General features: G+C 41.7%; 2 protein-coding genes across 3 annotated transcripts in view; one reads left to right on the top strand and one right to left on the bottom strand.

Moving 5' to 3' along the window:
• Positions 1 to 20,897, top strand: part of LOC126262553 (uncharacterized) — a 371,380-nt gene that overhangs the window by 127,666 nt on the left and 222,817 nt on the right. The window lies entirely within an intron of this gene.
• LOC126262550 (tRNA (adenine(37)-N6)-methyltransferase) overlaps positions 1 to 20,897 on the bottom strand; it is a 104,455-nt gene that overhangs the window by 56,572 nt on the left and 26,986 nt on the right. For both annotated transcript variants that reach the window (XM_049959241.1, XM_049959240.1), the window contains exon 3: positions 3,441 to 3,598. In XM_049959241.1, the coding sequence (XP_049815198.1) occupies positions 3,441 to 3,598 (158 nt within the window). The remainder of the gene's footprint in view (positions 1 to 3,440; positions 3,599 to 20,897) is intronic.

A 20,897-nucleotide genomic window follows, 5' to 3' on the forward strand; every position in this document is an offset into this window, starting at 1 on the left:
CACTTAGTCTCTGGATTTGAGTTATTTCACTCTCATTCTTATTCACGCTTTTTCAGGGGGGGGGGGGGGGGGCAGCGACGGTCACTGCAGTGGGCGCATGGCGCCAACGCCATAGAGCCTCCTCCTGCTTCTACCAGGTCCAGGGCAGAAGCTGGAGCGGGGTGGTAGCACCACGGCCGGCCCAAGTGGAGCACAGCACTGGCCCGGGACCTGTGTTAGCAGTAACTGGCCACGACACCACAACCCTGTGCCGGCTGCTGGCCTGGGCCTGGTAGTAGGAGGACACTACATGGAGCATGTGCGACGCTCAGTGGCTAGATTTTTTGTAATTAATAGACATCTTTGCACCTTTTGAGTAAAACAAAATGCAAACAATCAGAAAGATCTGGTATGTATCCTTTCTTGTTCAAATACCCCTAACAGAACTTTTATGCTTGCTCAACTTTGTACTCCCAATGAAGCTTTCACTAGTTACATGTTGTTAATTGCACTTGGAATGATTTAATGCACAGCAGTTTATATCTCAGTTTTAAGTGGTGAAAAGAAGAATTTTTCTTTCAGTACATAATCACACGAGAATTTATATCGCTTATTTTGACTTGGGTCCACTGGTCTTCACATACACATGAGGTGGGGCTATCCTCCCAAAAAATTCTGGAACTTAATCCAAAAATTTTTTCTACCCTTACCTTTTACTTATTGTACATATCTTCCTTTGAAATACTCTCCTCCACAACTGATACAACACTCCTAATGATGACATTGCTATCCTTAGTGTAAGTGATGAAGAGTTACATGATGTGTTGAATGGAATGAACATTCTAATGAGCACAGAATATTGATTGTGAGTAAACCAGAAAAAGACAAAATTGGTGAGAAGTAGCAGAAATGAGAACAGGAGAAACTTAACAGAATTGGGGATCCTGAAGTAGATGAAATGAAGGAATCCTGCTACTTAGGCAGCAAAATAACCCATGATGGACGGATGAAAGTGGACATAAAAAGCAGACTAGCACTGGCAAAAGGGGCATTCCTGGCAGAAAGAGGTCTACTAGTATCAGAAAAAGGCCTTAATTTGAGGAAGAAATTTCTGAAAGTGTACTCCCAATACCATTTCCAGAAGCAGTCCTGGTCCACCTCTTGCTGGATCACATGACGCGCAATCTTCAAATTTTCTTTTATGTCGACTATCACTGCAAATCTTTGTCCTTTCAATTGGAAATAAGAAAAAAGTCTGCAGGGGCCAGGTCTGGAGAGTAAAGAGGATGAGGCAGCAGAGTGTGTTCGTTTTTTGTGTAACAGTCACACACCAACAGGAATTAATGTGCGGGTGTGTTGTCATGATGTAAGAGTCATGAACTGTCTCACCCCATTTCAGGCTCTTCTCACATTTTCTCTCAAGTGTCGCAACATCAATTAATAGTTTGTTCCTGTGACATAAATTCATGATGAACTAATCCTTCAAAGACAAAGAAAACTGTCAGCATGGTTTTGACATTTGACTTGACCTGATGAGCCCTTTTTGGTCTTGGAGAACCTTTCCCAACCTATTGTGAAGATTGAAGCTTGGTCTCGATATCATAAACGTAGACCCACATCTCACCACCAGTTATGATTCTCTGAAGGAATCTCTCGTTTTCATTTGCATGATCCAAAAGCTGTTTACAGATCGGGAGGTAAAGGTCTTTCTGGTCTTGACTCATGAGCCATGGGATGAACTTGGTGGCAACTCGATGCATTCCAGGATGTTGTTTCAGGATTTCATCACATGATCCAACTGAAATGTTTCATTCAGTCTTCGACTGGCATGCCAACGTCGTTGACGTTCCTGGCATGAGCGTCATCAGTAGACATCGAAGGGCATCCTACATGAAGATTATCTTCAACATCTGTTAGGCAATTTTTAAACTTTGTGAACCACTCACAACACAGAGAACGGCTTAAACAATTATCACCACAGGCTTCCTGCATAATTTGGTGTGTCACTGTAAAGATTTTCTTGAGTTTCACGTATAATTTAAAGCAGACACATTGCTCCTCTAACTCTGCGATCTCAAAATTCGCAAACTGTGTGAGACAATGTTCTACTCATTACAGCACTGAACAATAACTAGCAGACATACAAAAATTAAACTTCCGGCAGTTACACACAAAAAACAGGCATGTGCAGGGACGCCAACCACATTACGCTCCAACACATCATTGGTACGAAATTACGAATGTTCCAGAATTTCTTGAACAGACCTTGTATGCCACTGCTTTACTTCGCCTAATGAAAGCACTGCAGATCGGTTTAACTCACTAGAATAACTGGGTAATTCAGTCAACTAAACCACTAAACAGTGGTTTCAGTTCAATGCCGAACGAATACATGCTTCCACTGCCAGAAAAAACTAAAGACTGGTTTCACCTGGGGGGGAGGGGGGGGGGGGCAAAGATGCATAACACAGTCAGTACAGAAAACACCACTGGATTGTGTTGACTATTTTCATTCGGTTGCTCCCACCACGGACTGGTTTCACAATCAAAAGAAATGAATGTATAATAATCCAACTTATATGTAAAGCTACAACTGACTGTTTCGCTTGTTTCCATTCAGTGGCTCCCACAGACCGGTTTTACTCAAAAGAATAAATGAACACTTCTATCGATACGTAAAGCTACAACAGAATGACTGCAATTGTTTTCCACCAACCAACTGAATCGATTGTTTTCATTCACTTGTTCTCAACACTCACTCAAGATGGTCAAAGAGAGAACTACTTACAGCCCAAGACAAACTGAAACATTAATCAAAGAGAGAACTACTTACAGCCCAAGACAAACTGAAACATTAATCTGTTAGAATTTTTACTAGCTCATGAGATACTGACATCTGCTGTCTGATAATTCAATAAGAAAGTTGTTTAACACAACTGAATTCAAAATACATCCAAAGGATAGTGAAGTGGTAAAATTGCTGAAAGTACTTTTTCAAATCTTTTCAACTATGTTATTTCAAGTAACAAAACACCAAATACAAGGAGTGGGAGGAGTAGGTAGGCAGGAATGAAATTAAATATTTCTACATCTCCTGTGGGCTAAACTAGCAAGTGCATACGAGAGTACTGGAGAGGAAACTTTTCTTCTGAGCCAACTACTCTGTTATGAGGGGGTACTCAAAGGTTTTAATAATCATCTAAGGAAAAAAGTTATCTCATTACTTTTTTGTTTGTTTGGTGGTGTGTTTGCAACCCTAGTACATATCAAAATCTGCATGCCATTTTGTTTTGGCTCCTCAAGCAATATGTCAATGTACCGTGGTGTGGGGATTTCAATGTTAACCAAGACTGCAGACATGCACCAACAAATAAATAAAAATTAATTATACAATTTTTTTTTCCAAACGGTAGCTATATCTTTATGATTACCATTCATAAAATTTGTGGATGAAAACAAACCTTCAACACGGTCAATGCAGACAAGAGAGAGCCCAACTGGACAAGGTCGATGTGGTGAACGAGTCCCAAAAACCCCTAAACGTGCTCCGTTCAGTCTGGGAGGTGATACTTTTGCTCTGATGTGAGTAGAGTCATTTTTGTGGAAATGGAAGAGAATCCTGAAACAGAAAATTCAGTATGTCACCCATTTATATTCAATAAATTCAACAACCATCTTTATTACAAAGATGTTTAGCAATTCACTCCTTGAACAGGAGAGTGAACAATCTCCACTTCTTTCCTTTGATCTCCTTGAATCTAGAATAAAACTCCTCTGGTTTTAAAGGCTTAGACTTCTAAAATTCTCCTTTCATGTTATCTGTTTTGCTGTATTATTTTTATAAAAAGTCTCATAGCTTAACATGAACAGAAATTTTGCCATTTATGCATTCTGGAAGGAGTGCTACACTCTTCAACATTCTTTGATCTCATACAAAGTCTGTTTACTATAAAGTCTTCCATGGAAAAGTGCACTAATTCAATAAAGTTTTTGGGCTGTGACAATATTACAATTTTATTTTAGGAAAACACAAACCAAAAAAATCTAATCTGACACCACAAGTATTAAAAGATCGCTTTATTATTACTATAATACAGAGTGTAGGTGATAAATACAGGAGTCAAGTATTATGGTTGAATAGTTGAATTTTCAGTCCTCATCAGTCTTTTGATTGGTTTGATGAGGCCAGCCATAAATTCGTCTCCTATGCCAACCTTTTCACCTTAGAATAACACTTGCAACCCACCATGTCTTCAATTATTTGCTGGATATGTTCCACACACTGTTTTCCTCTACAGTTTTTAGCCCCTGCAGCTCCTTCTAGTACCACGAAAGTTATTCCCTAATGTCTTAACAGATGTCATATCATCCTGTCCCTTCTTCTTGTCAGTGTTTCCCTTATATTCCTTCCCTATCTGATTCTGCAAGGAACACCCCCCTTCCTAACCTCATCAGTACATTTATTTTCAACATTCTTCTGCAGCAACAAACCTCAAATGCTTTGATTCTCTTCTGTTCCAGTTTTCCCACAGTAGTTGTTTCACTACCATACAATGCTCTGCTCCAAATGTACACTTTCAGAAATTTCTTCCTCAAATTAAGGCCTTTGTCTGATACTAGTAGACCTCTTTCTGCCAGGAATGCCCCTTTTGCCAGTGCTAGTCTGCTTTTTATGTCCACTTTCATCCGTCTATCATGGGTTATTTTGCTGCCTAAGTAGCAGGATTCCTTCATTTCATCTACTTCAGGATCCCAAATTCTGTTAAGTTTCTCCTGTTCTCATTTCTGCTACTTCTCACCAATTTTGTCTTTTTCTGGTTTACTCGCAATCAATATTCTGTACTCATTAAAATGTTCATTCCATTCAACACATCATGTAACTCTTCATCACTTACACTAAGGATAGCAATCTATCAGTTTAATAAGTCACAGCTGCAAAATACTAACGCGAATTCTTTACAGACGAATGGAAAACTGGTAGAAGCCAACCTCGGCGAAGATCAGTTTGGATTCCACAGAAATGTTGGAACACGTGAGGCAAGACTGACCCTACAACTTATCTTAGAAAATAGATTAAGGAAAGGCAAACCTACATTTCTAGCATTTGTAGACTTAGAGAAAGCTTTTGACAATGTTGACTGGAATACTCTCTTTCAAATTCTAAAGTTGGCAGGGGTAAAATACAGGGAGCGAAAGGCTATTTACAATTTGTACAGAAACCAGATGGCAAGTGTCGACGGACATGAAAGGAAAGCAGTGGGTGGGAAGGGAGTGAGACAGGGTTGTAGCCTGTCCCAGATGTTATTCAATCTGTATATTGAGCAGGCGATAAAGGTTAACAAAAGAAAAATTCGGAGTAGGTATTAAAGTCCATGGAGAAGAAATAAAAACGTTGAGGTTCGCCGATGACATTGTAATTCTGTCAGAGTCAGCAAAGGACTTGGAAGAGCAGTTGAACGGAATGGACAGTGTCTTGAAAGGAGGATATAAGATGAACATCAACAAAAGCAAAACGAGGATAATGGAATGTAGTTGAATTAAGTTGGGTGATGTGGAGGGAATTACATTAGGAAATGAGACACTTAAAGTAGTAAAGGAGTTTTGCTATTTGGTGAGCAAAATAACTGATGATGGTCGAAGTAGAGATGATATAAAATGTAGACTGGCAATGGCAAAAAAAGCAGAAGAAGAAGAGAAATTTGTTAACATCGAGTATAGATTTAAACGTCAGGAAGTCATTTCTGAAAGTATTTGTATGGAGTGTAGCCATGTATGGAAGTGAAACATGGACGATAAATAGTTTGGACAAGAAGAGAATAGAAGCTTTCGAAATGTGGTGCTACAGAAGAATGCTGAAGATTAGATGGATAGATCACATAACTAATGAGTTGGCACAACTTGACAAGAAGAAGGGACCGGTTGGTAGGACATGTTCTGAGGCATCAAGGGATCACAAATTTAGTATTGGAGGGCAGCGTGGAGGGTAAAAATCGTAGACGGAGGCCAAGAGATGAATACACTAAGCAGATTCAGAAGGATGTAGGTTGCGTAAGTACTGGGAGATGAAGAAGCTTGCTCAGGATAGAGTAGCATGGAGAGCTGCATCAAACCAGTCTCAGGACTGAAGACAACAACAACAACAGCAATGTCATCAAAGGAATCTTATCACCAATATACTTTCACCCGAATTTTAATCCCATTGAACCTTTCTTTTATTTCATCGATGTATACATTGAACAGTAGTCCCTGTCTTATATCATCTTTAATACAAGCACTTTTTTCTTGGCCTTCCAGTCTTATTCTTCCTTTTTGGTTCTTGTACATATTGTATATTACCCACCTTTCCCTACAGCTTACCCCTACTTTTCTCAGAAAATCGAACAACTTGCACCGTTTTACATTGCTGAATGTTTTTTGCAGATCAGCAAATCCTATAAATGTGTCTTGATTTTCCACTTTCCTTCAGTCTTGCTTTCATTATAAAATGCAATATCCAAACTGCCTCAGTGGTGCTTTTAGCTTTCCTAAAGCCAAATTGATCATCATCTAACAGATTCTCTACTTTCTTTTCTGTTCTTCTGTATATTATTCTTGTCAGCAACTTGAATGCACGAGTTGTTTAGCTGATTGTGTGATAATTCTTGCACTTGTTGGCTCTTGCTATCTTCATAATTGTGTGGATGATGTTTCTCCGAAAGACAGGGTACATCACCTGTCTTATATGTTCTACATACTTTAAGGAACCATTTGCACTCGAGCACAGACAATATTTAATTTAGTTAACTTAGATTATATGTATCGATTTTTTAAGACAAGAGAATGCAAAATAAAGCAATTAACACCACTCTCTTGTCACAGCCAGTAGGCATCAGCATGCTCTTATGTCATCCGTTGTCCTAGAAAGATGTAATATTTTGTGTGACTCCACATTTATTTGCAGAAAAGAGGCACGGAATTAATAAGTCACTCTCATTTGTGAATTATCTGCAATTATTTACTTAGAATTTTATGTAAGTGTCATTTGAATCGTAATGTATATGTTAATATAATAGAGGGAAACATTCCACGTGGGAAAAATATATCTAAAAAACACAGATGGTGTGACTTACCGAACGAAAGTGCTGGCAGGTCAATAGACACACAAACAAACACAAACATACACACGAAATTCAAGCTTTCGCAACACACTGTTGCCTCATCAGGAAAGAGGGAAGGAGAGGGAAAGACGAAAGGATGTGGGTTTTAAGGGAGAGGGTAAGGAGTCATTCCAATCCCGGGAGCGGAAAGACTTACCTTAGGGGGAAAAAAGGACAGGTATACACTCGCACACACACACATATCCATCCGCACGTACACAGACACAAGCAGACATTTGTAAAGGCCAATGTCTGCTTGTGTCTGTGTATGTGCGGATGGATATGTGTGTGTGTGTGTGTGTGTGTGTGTGTGTGTGGGCGCGCGCGAGTGTATACCTGTCCTTTTTCCCCCTAAGGTAAGTCTTTCCGCTCCCAGGATTGGAATGACTCCTTACCCTCTCCCTTAAAACCCACATCCTTTCGTCTTTCCCTCTCCTTCCCCCTTTCCTGATGAGGCAACAGTCTGTTGCGAAAGCTTGAATTTCGTGTGTATGTTTGTGTGTCTATCGACCTGCCAGCACTTTCGTTCGGTAAATGTATATGTTAAAATGAATATATGTTTTATTTGATCGCATGCTTTTCTTTATTTTAGTAGTTTTAGTAACTCCATTTTCATGATTGAAGCTGAGGTCAGATATCATACTTTGTCTACAAAAAATATATAATGAGCCCTGGCTACGTTCCGTACATCTTCGGACGTGCGAAGCTCGATAAATTCACGGCGTAAATTTTAATCTCTCAATTACTTATCCAAACAACCAAACAACAGCAATTATTATTATTATTATTACAAATTACTATTATATATTATTATTTTATATTTTATTTTTTTATTTGTTAAAATACCAATGTGAATAGTCATTCCATTACCACTTCCCCAATGATTTTATAAATTGTGGTGGAACATTATCTATCCCTTCTGCCTTATTTGACATTAAGTCTTCCAAAGCTCATTTAAATTATGATTCTAATGCCGGATCCCCTATCTCTTCCCTGTCGACTCCTGTTTCTTCTTGTAGCACTTCATCAGACAAATCTTTCCTCTCACAGAGAACTTCAATGTACTCTTTCCACCCATCTGCTCTCTGTTCTGCATTTAATAGTGGAACTCCCACTGCACTCTTTAATGTTATTGTCCTTGTTTTTAATTTGATTGAAGGTTATTTTGAACTTTTATATGCTGAGTCAGTCCTTCCAATCATTATTTTTCAATTTCTTCACATTTTTCAAGCAGTCATTTCATCTTAGCTTCCCTGCACTTCCTATTTATTTCATTCCTAAGAGACTTATTTCTGTTTGCCTGAATTTTCCTTATCATTTTTGTACTTCCATCTTTTGCTGATCAACTGAATTTTTCTGTTACCCATAATGTCTTCGCAGTTGGCTTCTTCATACCAATGTTTTTGTTTCCAATTTCTGTAATTGTTCTTTTTAGGGATGTCCATGCCTCTTCAACTGAACTGCCTACCAAGCTATTCTTAATCACATAGTTTAATTTTTTTTCGACAAACTTTTGAAGATGGTCTCCAGCTTTTGTATTCCTAAGTTGAAGAAGTCTCCTGCCAACCAGCTGAGGAAGTTTGTGACCTCTGCTCAGACTTCGTCATCACTCTTGAAGCATTTGCCACCTAAGTGTTCCTTTAGCTTGGGGAAGAGATGATAATCACTGGGGGCTATGTCCAGGCTGTACGGGGGATGCGGCTTAACAGTCCACCCAAATTTCTTCAAAAGCTTCTGTATTTGCCGAGTGATTTTGAGCAGCTCACTGTTGATCATCTGGACAATTGCGTCCAAAACTGGCGGTCTTCCACTTTGTTCTTCATCGTGAACTTCCGTGCAACCCTCGGCAAAAGCCCTGCACCATTTGCGGACATGATGAATGGACATGCACTCTTCACCATAAACCTCAGTCAGTTGCCAATGAATCTCCACATGCAGTAACTTCCTTGCATGGAAAAACCGGATTACTGCTCGAACCTCATACTTGGCGAGAGCAGTGATCAATACTTCCATTTCTGATGGCTGCCAAGCAAACACTGAATGATGTAGCGAATCGCGGACGGGTGGGCTTGAGAGTGGGGGAACCACTGCACACGGCACTGTTGTCAAATTTTGCCTATCACCTTCCTTCAAGACTGTAGCTCATTTGGAACCTTACTTTTGGTACAACCCTCGTATATACAGATATACAGCATTCCTCAATGTATGAAGAAATGGAAATTAAATTACAAATGCAGATCACGTATAAATATGAGAGACAAGGGAAGAATTTGCATTTTGATCGAACCAGCTGATAACAAATCTAGTAGTACGGCTCTAAATTACTTCAATGTTTTTCTTTTATCTGACATGGCTTGGATCCCAAACACAAAGCAGTACTTGTACTAGTGGTCTACATGTGATCTCCATTGACTAGTAAACTGAAGTCTACCATTTTCCTTCCCCACTGCTGATCAAATGTGCTCATTCCATTTCATATCATACTGCTTTGCTACATTACATATACAAGGTTTGATCATCATGACCTTGTCAAGCAGCCATCACCAATACCATATTCTTACTCACCTGTGTTAATTCAGATTTGTGTAAATATAGAGGTAGCTGTCATTCGCCATACCACATAGAAATTCTATGTCATCCTGTATCTTCCAACAGTCACACACTGATAACACTCTGCTGTACACTACAGCATCGTCAGCGAAAAACTTGCAGATTCTGCTCACTCTATCCATCAGATCAAGAGCAGTCCTATTACACTTCCCCCATGCTGACTCACAGAAGAAATTTTTATGGTACCAAAGACAAGTAAGGTGACAAAACCAACTTCATAAATAATGGCTGGTACATCTACTAAGTTAATTAAAAGTTATTCGCATTGGCCAAGGAGGCTATTCATCATTTTTAAATGCAACTCTGAAGGAGGTTGGAATGTTTCTTTAAATTTCTAAGAAAGGCAAAGGCCTTGTTCCTGTATACGGTAGATCAAAGAAAAATAACTGCAGTCACACATCAATTACTAATACTTGCATTTTATCTAATATATAACTGTTCTCAAATTTTAATTGGATAGCTAAAAAAATCTAATCACCAAGCTGCAACAGGAGAACACATACACACAAATAGGTTTAACTTATGTAAGCGTTCAGAGCCAGGGGCTCCTTCCAGCAGCAGAATTGAATGGGAAGGAAGAGCGGTGAAGGAAAAGGACTGGAGAGGTTTAGGAAAAGAGATCTAGTTTGGAAAGGTCACCATAACCCCGGGTCATGAGAGACTTATCAGATGGGATGAGAAGGAAAGACTGATTATTGGGAACTGCACCAGAGAGAGAGCTTAAAGGTGGAAGTCAGGGTAATATGCAAGACAAAGATTACTGATAAACATCATGCATGAATTAATAAAAGTGAAAATCTAAGTGCATTGCATGTAACAGAGGTGGGAGGGGGGGGGGGGGGGGACGGCGTAAAATGACTGATCAGAAAACAAAAGATGTAGAAAACTAAAATGGAGTGAAGAAAGCAGTAGTTACCGTGAAGAAATGCTGAAACGGAAGGAATTAACATAAATTAAGGCAAGGTGGGTGGCGAGAACCAAGGATATCTGTGGAGTTCTGCGAAACTGGTGTACGGGAAGAATCTAGATGGTGCGCGTAGTGAAACAGGCACAGAGGTCATGACTGTCACATTGTAGAGCATGCTCTGCAACAAGATATTGTGTGTTGCTGGTACAAACCTTATGCCTATGCCTGTTCATCGTAACTGATAAATGGGTAGTAGCCACGGCAGTGTAAAAGCCTGAACACGGTTTACATAACAACTGGTATATGACGTGTCGTTTCACAGGTGGATCTGCCTTTGATAGTATATGTTTTGCCAGTTACAGGGCTGGTATAGATGGTGGTAGGAGGGTGCATAGAGTAAGTTGTGCAGTGAGGATGGTCACAGTGGTAGGAGCCATAGGGTTGGGAGATGGGTGCAGAAGGAGCATAGGGTCTGACAAGGATCTTATGGAGAATGGGAGGGTGATGAAAAGCTATTGTAGGTGTGGTGGGCAAAACCTCAGACAGAAAGGATCTCATTTCAGTGCATGATTTTAGAAAGTCATGGTCTTATCGAAGTGGCTGATTAATACATTCAAGTTCGGGATAATACTGAGTGACAAGTGGTGGGCTCCGAAGTTGTTTTTTGGAGATATCAGCAGTCTCAGGATTGGATGCGATGGCCTGGGAAATCTGTTTTTGAATTAGGCTGGTAAGATAATTACTTCCAGCGAAGGCAGAGGTCCTCTTTTGAAAAACATGCTTTTGCACTATCAAAACTTAGATCCCACATAACTGTTTCTTGAAACCTGCTTGTCCCTTGGAGTTACTCCCTAAGGTCTAACATTTGAGGTTCTCATTTTTGGATGTAGTCCTACTCTAATGTAATTCTCCTCTACATTAGGCTCTTTTACAGTTTCAAACACAGCAATCTCTTGCACTTACCTGACTAATCTGTGACCAATATGCCTCCTCTGCCAATTTTCACTCCATCAGATTTCTCTCTTTTCACAAAATACTGCAGTTATCTGCCCCTCATGTTTCCTTGGATGGCATCATCCACCAAGCCAACTTCGGACTGTGACAACATGCCAGACTTCACTTCAAAAGCTATACCACCTTCTCCTAAACTTCCTCAACAGTTCAGCTCCCCAAACAGCCATACCATCAACCACTATTCTTCTTCTACAAACCAAACTTAGCCAAGCTCCTTAACATCCCACAGCCTTCATCACTGCCTCCAACCAAAAATAACTCACAATCACAAAAAACAGTCACAACACTACAGTGCGCACAACCTCTTGTCTAAAGCACTCACCCCTCCTGAATTATCTGCGTTTGTCGTGGAACAAGAGTGGCAGGATGTTAATAGTGCCGATAACATAGATGACAAATATAATGCTTTCCTTAACACATTTCTCATGCTCTTTGAGAGTTGCTTTCAATTATAATGTTCTAAACGGGGTACTAGCAGTAATAGGCAGCCCATGTGGCTGACTAATGGTATAAGGATATCATGTAGGTCAAAGTGGGAATTATATCAAAATGTTAGTAGCAGTCACAATCAAGCTGCAGTAGCCCCATTACAAACAGTACTGTAAGGTGCTTAAAAATGTTATTAGGAAGCCAAACGGTACGTGGTATGCAAATAGAATACCTGATTCACAGGATAAAATTAAAGCTATATGATCGGTTGTGAAGGAAGTGTCTGGTCAGCAGCACAAGATCGATGATATAAAGTCAGTTTGTTGTAAAAATATTTCTGTTACTGATAAATCAGATATATGTACAGTATTTAACAATCATTTTCTGAGCATTGTGGTGCATTACAAAAAAAATTTTGTTTCTACAGGGAATCATAACTTTCTTGGCAAATGCCTTTCCAAGATTGATGTCTGAAATACTCCTCTGTGATAAAGACGGGTGGGGGGAGGTGGGGGGGGGGGGCGACAGTCAATAATAAAATCACTAAAGACTAAGGACTCTTCTGGATATGACAGAGTGCCTAGCAGAATATTAAAGTACTGTGCTGCACATGTTAGCCCTGTATTTAGCCATACTTCTAATTTTTCCTTTAGGAATGGTCAGTTTCATGAAAGATTAAAGTACTCTGTAGTAAAGCCGCTTTATAAAAAAGTAAGAAAAGGATAATGTAGACAATTTTAGACCTATTTCTGTGCCACCAATGTTTGTTAAAGTCATTGAAAAGACTGTGCACATAAGGATAATTGATCATTTTATATCACATGATTTGCTATCAAATGTACTGTTTGGATTTACAAGTCCTTTAACAACAGAAAATGCTATAGGAATAGGGAAGGACACGAGGTTAGCAGGAAAGAGGCAGGTCTTTGGACAGATGGCTGCCCAGCAGCGCAACAACATGAAAAGAGTACGGAGGTAACAGCAAAATGAGATGCTGGAAGGAGGACTGGGGTGGTGGTTGGGGGGAACAAGATAAGGGAAGAAAAGAGAGGATGAAGAGGAAGAGGGAGAAAGGGAGGGGAGAGAGAAGGGAAAGGGGTTGAGAACATGGGGGGAGGGGGTGGGGGAAGGGGGGAAGAGAGGCGCAGAGAGAGAGAGAGAGAGAGAGAGAGAGAGAGAGAGAGAGAGAGAGAGAATGCCCACATGGGGCAGGCAGAGGAAGAGCGGTGTGGACTGAAGAGAGAAGGACAAGTTAAGGCTGCAGATTCCTCGACTTGCACCATAGGGTGGTGGGGTTTCGGGTTCCGCTGGAGAGGTCAGGAGTCCACTATACACAGCAGGTGGCTACATGGGTAGCAGGGGTTGTGTGGCATAGACTGGGCAGTTTTTTAGATCAGATGGCCTTGGGCAAGTACAGAAAGGGCAACAGCCTCAAAGGGTGCGGGGCAAAGTCAGGACATGTGGGAGCCAAGCAGCGATCTGTATTGTAATTGTAAACTGTCGAAGCTGCATTGGTAAAGTACCGGAACTTCAAACACTGATAGAAAACACCAAAGCTGAAATCGTTATAGATACGGAAAGCTGGCTGAAGTCAGACAAATTCTGCCAAAATTTTTACAAAGGCACAGATGATGTTTAGAAAGGATAGATTGCATGCAACCAGTGGTGGCGTGTTTGTCGCGGTTAGTAGTAGTTTATCCTGTAGTGAATTACAAGTGGATAGTTCCTGTGAATTATTATGGGTGGAGGTTATAATCAACAATCGAGCTAGGTTAATAATTGGCTCCTTTTACCGACCTCCCGACTCAGCAGCATTAGTGGCAGAACAACTTAGAGAAAATCTGGAATACATTTCACATAAATTTCCTCAGCATGTTATAGTCTTAGGTGGAGATTTCAATTTACCAGATATAGACTGGGACACACAGATGTTTAGGGTGGGTGGTAGGGACAGAGCATCGAGTGACATTATACAGAGTGCACTATCCGAAAACTACCTTGAGCAATTAAACAGAAAACCAACTCATGGAGATAACATCTTGGACCTACTGATAACAAACAGACCCGAACTTTTCGACTCTGTAAGCGCAGAACAGGGGATCAGTGAACATAAGGCCATTGTAGCATCCCTGAATATGGAAGTAAATAGGAATATAAAAAAAGGGAGGAAGGTTTATCTGTTTACCAAGAGTAATAGGAGGCAGATTTCAGACTACCTAACAGATCAAAACGAAAATTTCTGTTCCGACACTAACAATGTTGAGTGTTTATGGAAAAAGTTCAAGGCAATCATAAAATGTGTTTTAGACAGGTGCGTGTCAAGTAAAACTGTGAGGGACGGGGAAAACCCACTGTGATTCAACAACAAAGTTAGGAAACTATTGCGAAAGCTAAGAGATCTTCACTGCAAATTTAAACGCAGCCAAAACCTCTCAGACAAACATAAGCTAAACGATGTCAAAGTTAGCGTAAGGAGGGCTATGCGTGAAGCGTTCAGTGAATTCGAAAGTAAAATTCTATGTACTGACTTGACAGAAAATCCTAGGAAGTTCTGGTCTTACGTTAAATCAGTAAGTGGCTCGAAACAGCATATCCAGACACTCCGGGATGATGATGGCATTGAAACAGAGGATGACACGCGTAAAGCTGAAATACTAAACAGCTTTTTCCCAAGCTGTTTCGCAGAGGAAGACCGCACTGCAGTTCGTTCTCTAAAGCCTCGCATGAACGAAAAAATGGTTGACATCAAAATAAGTGTCCACGGAATAGAAAAGCAACTGGAATCACTCAACAGAGGAAAGTCCACTGGACCTGGCGGGATACCAATTCGATTCTACACAGAGTACGCAAAAGAACTTGCCCCCCTCCTAACAGCCGTGTACCGCAAGTCTCTAGAGGAACGGAAGGTTCCAAATGATTGGAAAAGAGCACAGGTAGTTCCCGTTTTCAAGAAGGGTTGTCGAGCAGATGCGCAAAACTATAGACCTATATCTCTGACGTCGATCTGTTGTAGAATTTTAGAACAGGTTTTTTGCTCGCGTATCATGTAATTTCTGGAACCCAGGATCTACTCTGTAGGAATCAACATGGATTCCGGGAACAGCGATCGAGTGAGACCCAACTCGCTTTATTTGTTCATGAGACCCAGAAAATAGTAGATACAGGCTCCCACGTAGCTGCCATTTTCCTTAACTTCCAGAAGGGATTCAATACAGTTCCGCACTGTCGCCTGATAAACAAAGTAAGAGCCTACGGAATATCAGACCAGCTGTGTGGCTGAATTGAAGAGTTTTTAGCAAACAGAACACAGCATGTTGTTCTCAATGGAGAGACGTCTACAGACGTTAAAGTAACCTTTGGCGTGCCACAGGGGAGTGTTATGGGACCATTGCTTTTCACAACACATATAAATGACCTAGTAGATAGTGTCGGAAGTTCCATGCGGCTTTTCATGGATGATTCTGTAGTATACAGAGAAGTTGCAGCATTAGAAAATTGCAGTGATATGCAGGAAGACCTGCAGCGGATAGGCAATTGGTGCAGGGAGTGGCGACTGACCCTTAACATAGACAAATGTAATGTATTGCGAATACATAGAAAGAAGCATCCTTTGTTGTATGATTATATGATAGCAGAACGAACACTGGTAGCAGTTACGTCTGTAAAATATCTGGGAGTATGCGTACGGAACGATTTGAAATGGAATGATCATATAAAATTAATTGTTGGTAAGGCGAGTGCCAGGTTGAGATTCACTGGGAGAGTCCTTAGAAAATGTAGTCCATCAACAAAGGAGGTGGCTTACAAAACACTCGTTCGACCTATACTTGAGTATTACTCATCAGTGTGGGATCCGTACCAGGTCGGGTTGACAGAGGAGATAGAGAAGATCCAAAGCAGAGTGGCGCGTTTTGTCACAGGGTTATTTGGTAAGCGTGATAGCGTTTCTGGATGAGGTATCGAATATATTGCTTCCCCCTACTTATACCTCCCGAGGAGATCACGAATGTAAAATTAGAGAGATTCGAGCGCACACGGAGGCTTTCCGGCAGTCGTTCTTCCCGCGAACCATATGCGACTGGGTAGTAAAGCAGCTGTTTTAAGTCATTTGTGTTGTGGCGTGCAGTTGGATGGCCAAGTTTGTAGTATGTCAAAGTATTGTGGTCGCCATTCATGTGAATAGGCAGTTAGTTTCTTGTCATGCCCACATAGAATTCTGTGCAGTAATTGCAGCATAGCTGATATAAACATGGCTGTTTCCACATGTGGCCCTGCCTTTTACGGGTAGTAAATGCCTGTGATTGGACTGCACTAGGTGGTAGGTGGGTGTATAGGAAAGGTCGTGCGCCTGGGCTGACCAAAATGGAATGACCCATGGGGTACAGTATTGGGAGTAAGTTTGGAATAAAGATAGACAAGGATATTCTGTAAGTTGGGTGGGCGGCAGAATACTACTTTGGGGGATGTGGATAGGATTTTGGGTAAGATATTCCTCATCTCAGGGCATGGCAAGAGATTGTCGAAGCCCGGGTAGTGAATGTGGTTGAGCCTTCCATGGACTGGGTGATACAGGTTGATCAGAAAAGTGCTACTCAGTGGCTAGTTAATAGGTTTACAAGGAAAAATCAGAAGAATGGGACTGCATGTGAACAAAGGCAGTGAGAGCATTTTAAGGCATAAGGTAAATGACGGTGATACTGCTAAATCCCTTTTCTTATCATGGATTCTGCTGCAAACATAGAGGTGGTTGTTCAAGCTGGTCCCTCTGACAGTATCTGATAAACTGATTTTCAATTAAATTTGTTCTTTAGTAAAGAAATTGTCATGTGACTTCTGCTCACCTCAAGTTTTATCAATGTCACAAGCAACTGAGTCAAAATAATGGAACTTGGGCAGCTGAACTCTAGGGCCTATGTCACCGATGCAAGTTTTTTATGCCTACCACTAAAGAATCTTATGCAGAAAGCATAATCAGAGACGTGATCGTCTACACAGCACCCCATAAAAAGTTTCAGTTTGTTAGGCAAAATGTTGCATTTAGCCATAGGCCTAAGAAGTCATCCAAGTGGCAGGCCATCACTTAGATTCCTGGACAGGCAAACTGCTGCAGTAAACAGTGAATTCAGACATGTGGAGGATTCAGCATCCAGTGGTGATGTCATGGCAGTGCACAAACAACAGCGAGCGTGTCCCCCTCTTTGGAAACAGTGGGTCTCACAACAGCCCAGGTTGCAACAGCCTTGCCCATCCTTCCTGGAGTGTTTTCAGAAGCATGCTACGGACAAATGTCCAATCCAGAGGGTGGATTGCACTAAATGCACAGGATGGGGTAATGTGACTGCAAGATCAAATGGGCGTTAATGTTGTGTGTTTCCCATCCACATGGGAAAGGTTCTCTGATAAACTGTTCATTTTGCTGCCAGTGGCTGGCAAGACAGTCAACTTTCAAGTCGATACAAGGACCATCACCTGTCCCATCAATTTTCAAATATATTTACAATTACAGACACTCGTAATCACCTATCAGTTCAACAGTTGGTAAATTATAAAAAGCAACACATTCTGCTGAAAGAGTCAATTTACCACAGAATCCATTTACAAAAATGTAACCAGCAACATAACTTTCTCAGGGTTGGCACAAGTTTCCCCAAGTGAAATTTCCTGATATCTTCCTGCTTACCAGATGAGTTTTTGTATTTTTCCTTGAAAAATTTTGAGACTGTTTGATTGACTGATTAACTGAGAGGGCTTATGGGACCAAACTGTGTGGTCATCAGTCCTGCAATTAAAAAGCTACTCACAGTAGAAAGAGGGTCCGCTGAAAGTGGAAAGATCCAGTTGGGGGACCCAAACTATAAAACAAGGAAGTTAAAACACAGACAGTAAAAGGCATAAAAGGTTAAACCAAATCTAAAAATTGGAAAAAAAGAGTGGTCTTTCCACAGGGGAGCAGTCAGGAGGTCCTAGACTGAGAAAACATGAAGAGAGACCTCAACCACAACCACCTTACCCCTGCTCCAAGAGTAAAGCAAAACCCTATATCAAGAAATAACCACTGAGGAAACTGAGGACCAGTTCAACCATCGGTGAATTGTCTGCTAATATTAAAATTAAAAAAGACTATACTTAGCACAAAGGGCCAAAAGAAGGGGACATCCCAACAATATGTGGGTAATGTCTGTTTGGCTCCACAAACATATTGTGCGGGTGGTTCGTTACGTAGGAGGAAACAATGGGTGAGCCTGGTATGACCAATACATAGAGGGCATAAAGCAGTGGACTCCTCCTGAGAGGAGTGGAAGGAAGAGCACCAAAGCTCCTTGTTTGTGTGGATTTTATTACTGAGAGCAGTAGCACACCAGATGTCATTCCACTTTTGGGCAAAGAGAGATCTTACATAGATCAACATATCAACGGCCAGAGTCATGAACGGAAATGGAGTGTGAGTATCAGCTTCTATAGCTACACAGTCAGCCAGTTCATTCCCTGGGATACCCACACTGTTTGGGACCCAGAGAAATACAACTGAGCAGGCAGCATGGCCAAGAAAGGAGGGGTGGTCATGCATAGCAGATATCAAAGGAAGACAAGACTAGCAGGCTGCTAATTGAGTCAGTATATATTAAAACACTGTGGAGGGAGGCCTGAGTAACAAAATTGAGGGCCCTCGTAAAGGCTAGCAGCTCTGCTGTAAACACACTACATGATTCAGCAATAAATGGTGTTCTAAGCCAGTATAAGATGTGAAAGTGTATCCCACTTTATCTATTGTCTTAGAACCATCAGTGTAGGAGATGGTAGCACCCTGGAACTCTGCAAGGATGGAATGTGTAAGACGCCGGAAGACCATAGGGGCAACGCAGACCACCCTGAATAGGTCGGTCCTAATCTGTGGTCTAGGCACCATCCAACAGGGGGTGTGAGAGGAAATACACGGGGAGCATTTCAGTAAGTGGTGATGGAGGTCTCGACAAGTGGAAGTGAGACGCATTCCAACCGGCACTCCCACATGTGGACGGTGATCATGAGGGAGATGTCCCTCGCTTGCTAAGAGGACAGGGTAAACAGGACGGTCAGGGAATCTGCGAATGGTGATAGCTTAAGAAACCAGGAGTTTGCTTCTCGTATTTGTAGAGGGAGAATCCCACCTTCTGTGAGGAGACTGTCAACATAACTAGTGCGAAATGCACCAATAGCCAGGCGCACCCCACAATGGTGAACAGGATCAAGTATTTTCAGAGTGGAATGAGCTGCTGAGTCATAAACCTGGCTTCCATAATCTAGTCTGAACAAGACCAGAGCACACAGTAAAGGTGGAAAGAGTAGCATGGTCTGCACCCCAAGACGTGCGGGCCAGGCGTCAGAAAGCATTAAGCTTCGCATGCAAGTAGTCTTCAGGAGGCAAATATGGGGCAGCCACATCAGCTTCTTATCAAAAATAATATGCCCAAGAAATGGAACTGTGCTGCAACACCTAGGAGCTGGTCACCTAAATAAAGTTCTGGATCGGGGTGTACTATGGGTTGACGACAAAAATGCATAACCCACATTTTGGAGGGAGAAAACTGGAAGCCATAGGGACAGCCCATGTAGAGGTCTGTCAGATGGCACCTTGGAGCCAGCGTCCAGCAGACGCTACAGAGTGGGAGCTGCATCAGATGCAAAAATCGTCGAATACAATGCCGGGGTAACCTGAGGGCCAACAGAGGTAACAAGCCCATTGATGGCTACAAGGAAGAGTGTGACACTCAATAAACAACCCTGTGGGATACCATTCTCCTGAATCTGAGGGGTGCTCAGTGAAGTGCCAACTCAAAACCCAGAAGAGCTGGTGGGATAAAAAACCAAATAAAGAGGGGGCCACAAAAGCCCCAGTCGTGGAGGATAAGTAAAATGTGATGGCACCACGCCATGTTGTGTGCATTATGTAGGTCAAAGAAGACCAAGACAAGGTGCCGACTGTTAGTGAAACCCTGTTGGATTGCAGTTTCCAATCTAAGTAAATGGTCAGTTGGAGATCATCCTTCCCGGAAGACACACTCATCAGGGCAAAAGGTCCCGAAGTTCGAGTACCCAACGTAATCAGAAGCTAACCATCCTCTCAAACAGTTTACAAAGACTAATTGGGTGGTAGCTGTCAAGACACATTGGGTTCTTCCCAGGCTTAAGGATGGGGATAACTGTACTATCTCGCCATTGTGAGGGGAAGGCACCCATGAGCCAAATGCAGTTGAAGACCCTGTGTAGATATTGCCTCTGCGTAATGTCCAAGTGTTGGTATTGTTGCATCATCTGCTTGTGGATGGAATCCAGGCCTAAGGCTGTGTCACCTGAAGAGGTAAGAGCCTGCAAGAATTCCCATTCAGTGAAGGGTTCATTATAGGGTTCAACTTGGCGAGGGTTGAAACAGAGAGTGGTTGGTTGAACTCTGTGTTTCTGCCAGAGAAAGGTAGCAGAATAGGAAGAGGACGCAGGTGTTGTCGCAAAGTATGTCGTGAAATGTTCTGCAAGAACCAATAGATCAATAGACAGAATACCTTGGAGGATAAGCCCCTGGACATTTGACTGTCGCTGGCGGCCCAGAAGGCTACAGAGCATGGATCAAACCTGCGACAAAGAGCCATATGTCCCCAGGGCGGAAACATAGCACACCCAGCATTCCTTTTTACTCTGCATAATAAGGTAACAAGCCTTAGCACAAAGACACTTAAAAGTGAGGAGGTTGGTCTGTGAAGGGTGTTGTTTAAATTGCTGAAGCGCCCATTGGGAGTCCCGGATAGCGACTGCTACGTTCTTGGTCCACCACGGTTTTGGTCAACCTG

Source organism: Schistocerca nitens, chromosome 6 (genome assembly GCF_023898315.1).
Source record: "Schistocerca nitens isolate TAMUIC-IGC-003100 chromosome 6, iqSchNite1.1, whole genome shotgun sequence".
In the NCBI taxonomy this organism is placed as follows: Eukaryota; Metazoa; Arthropoda; class Insecta; order Orthoptera; family Acrididae; genus Schistocerca; species Schistocerca nitens.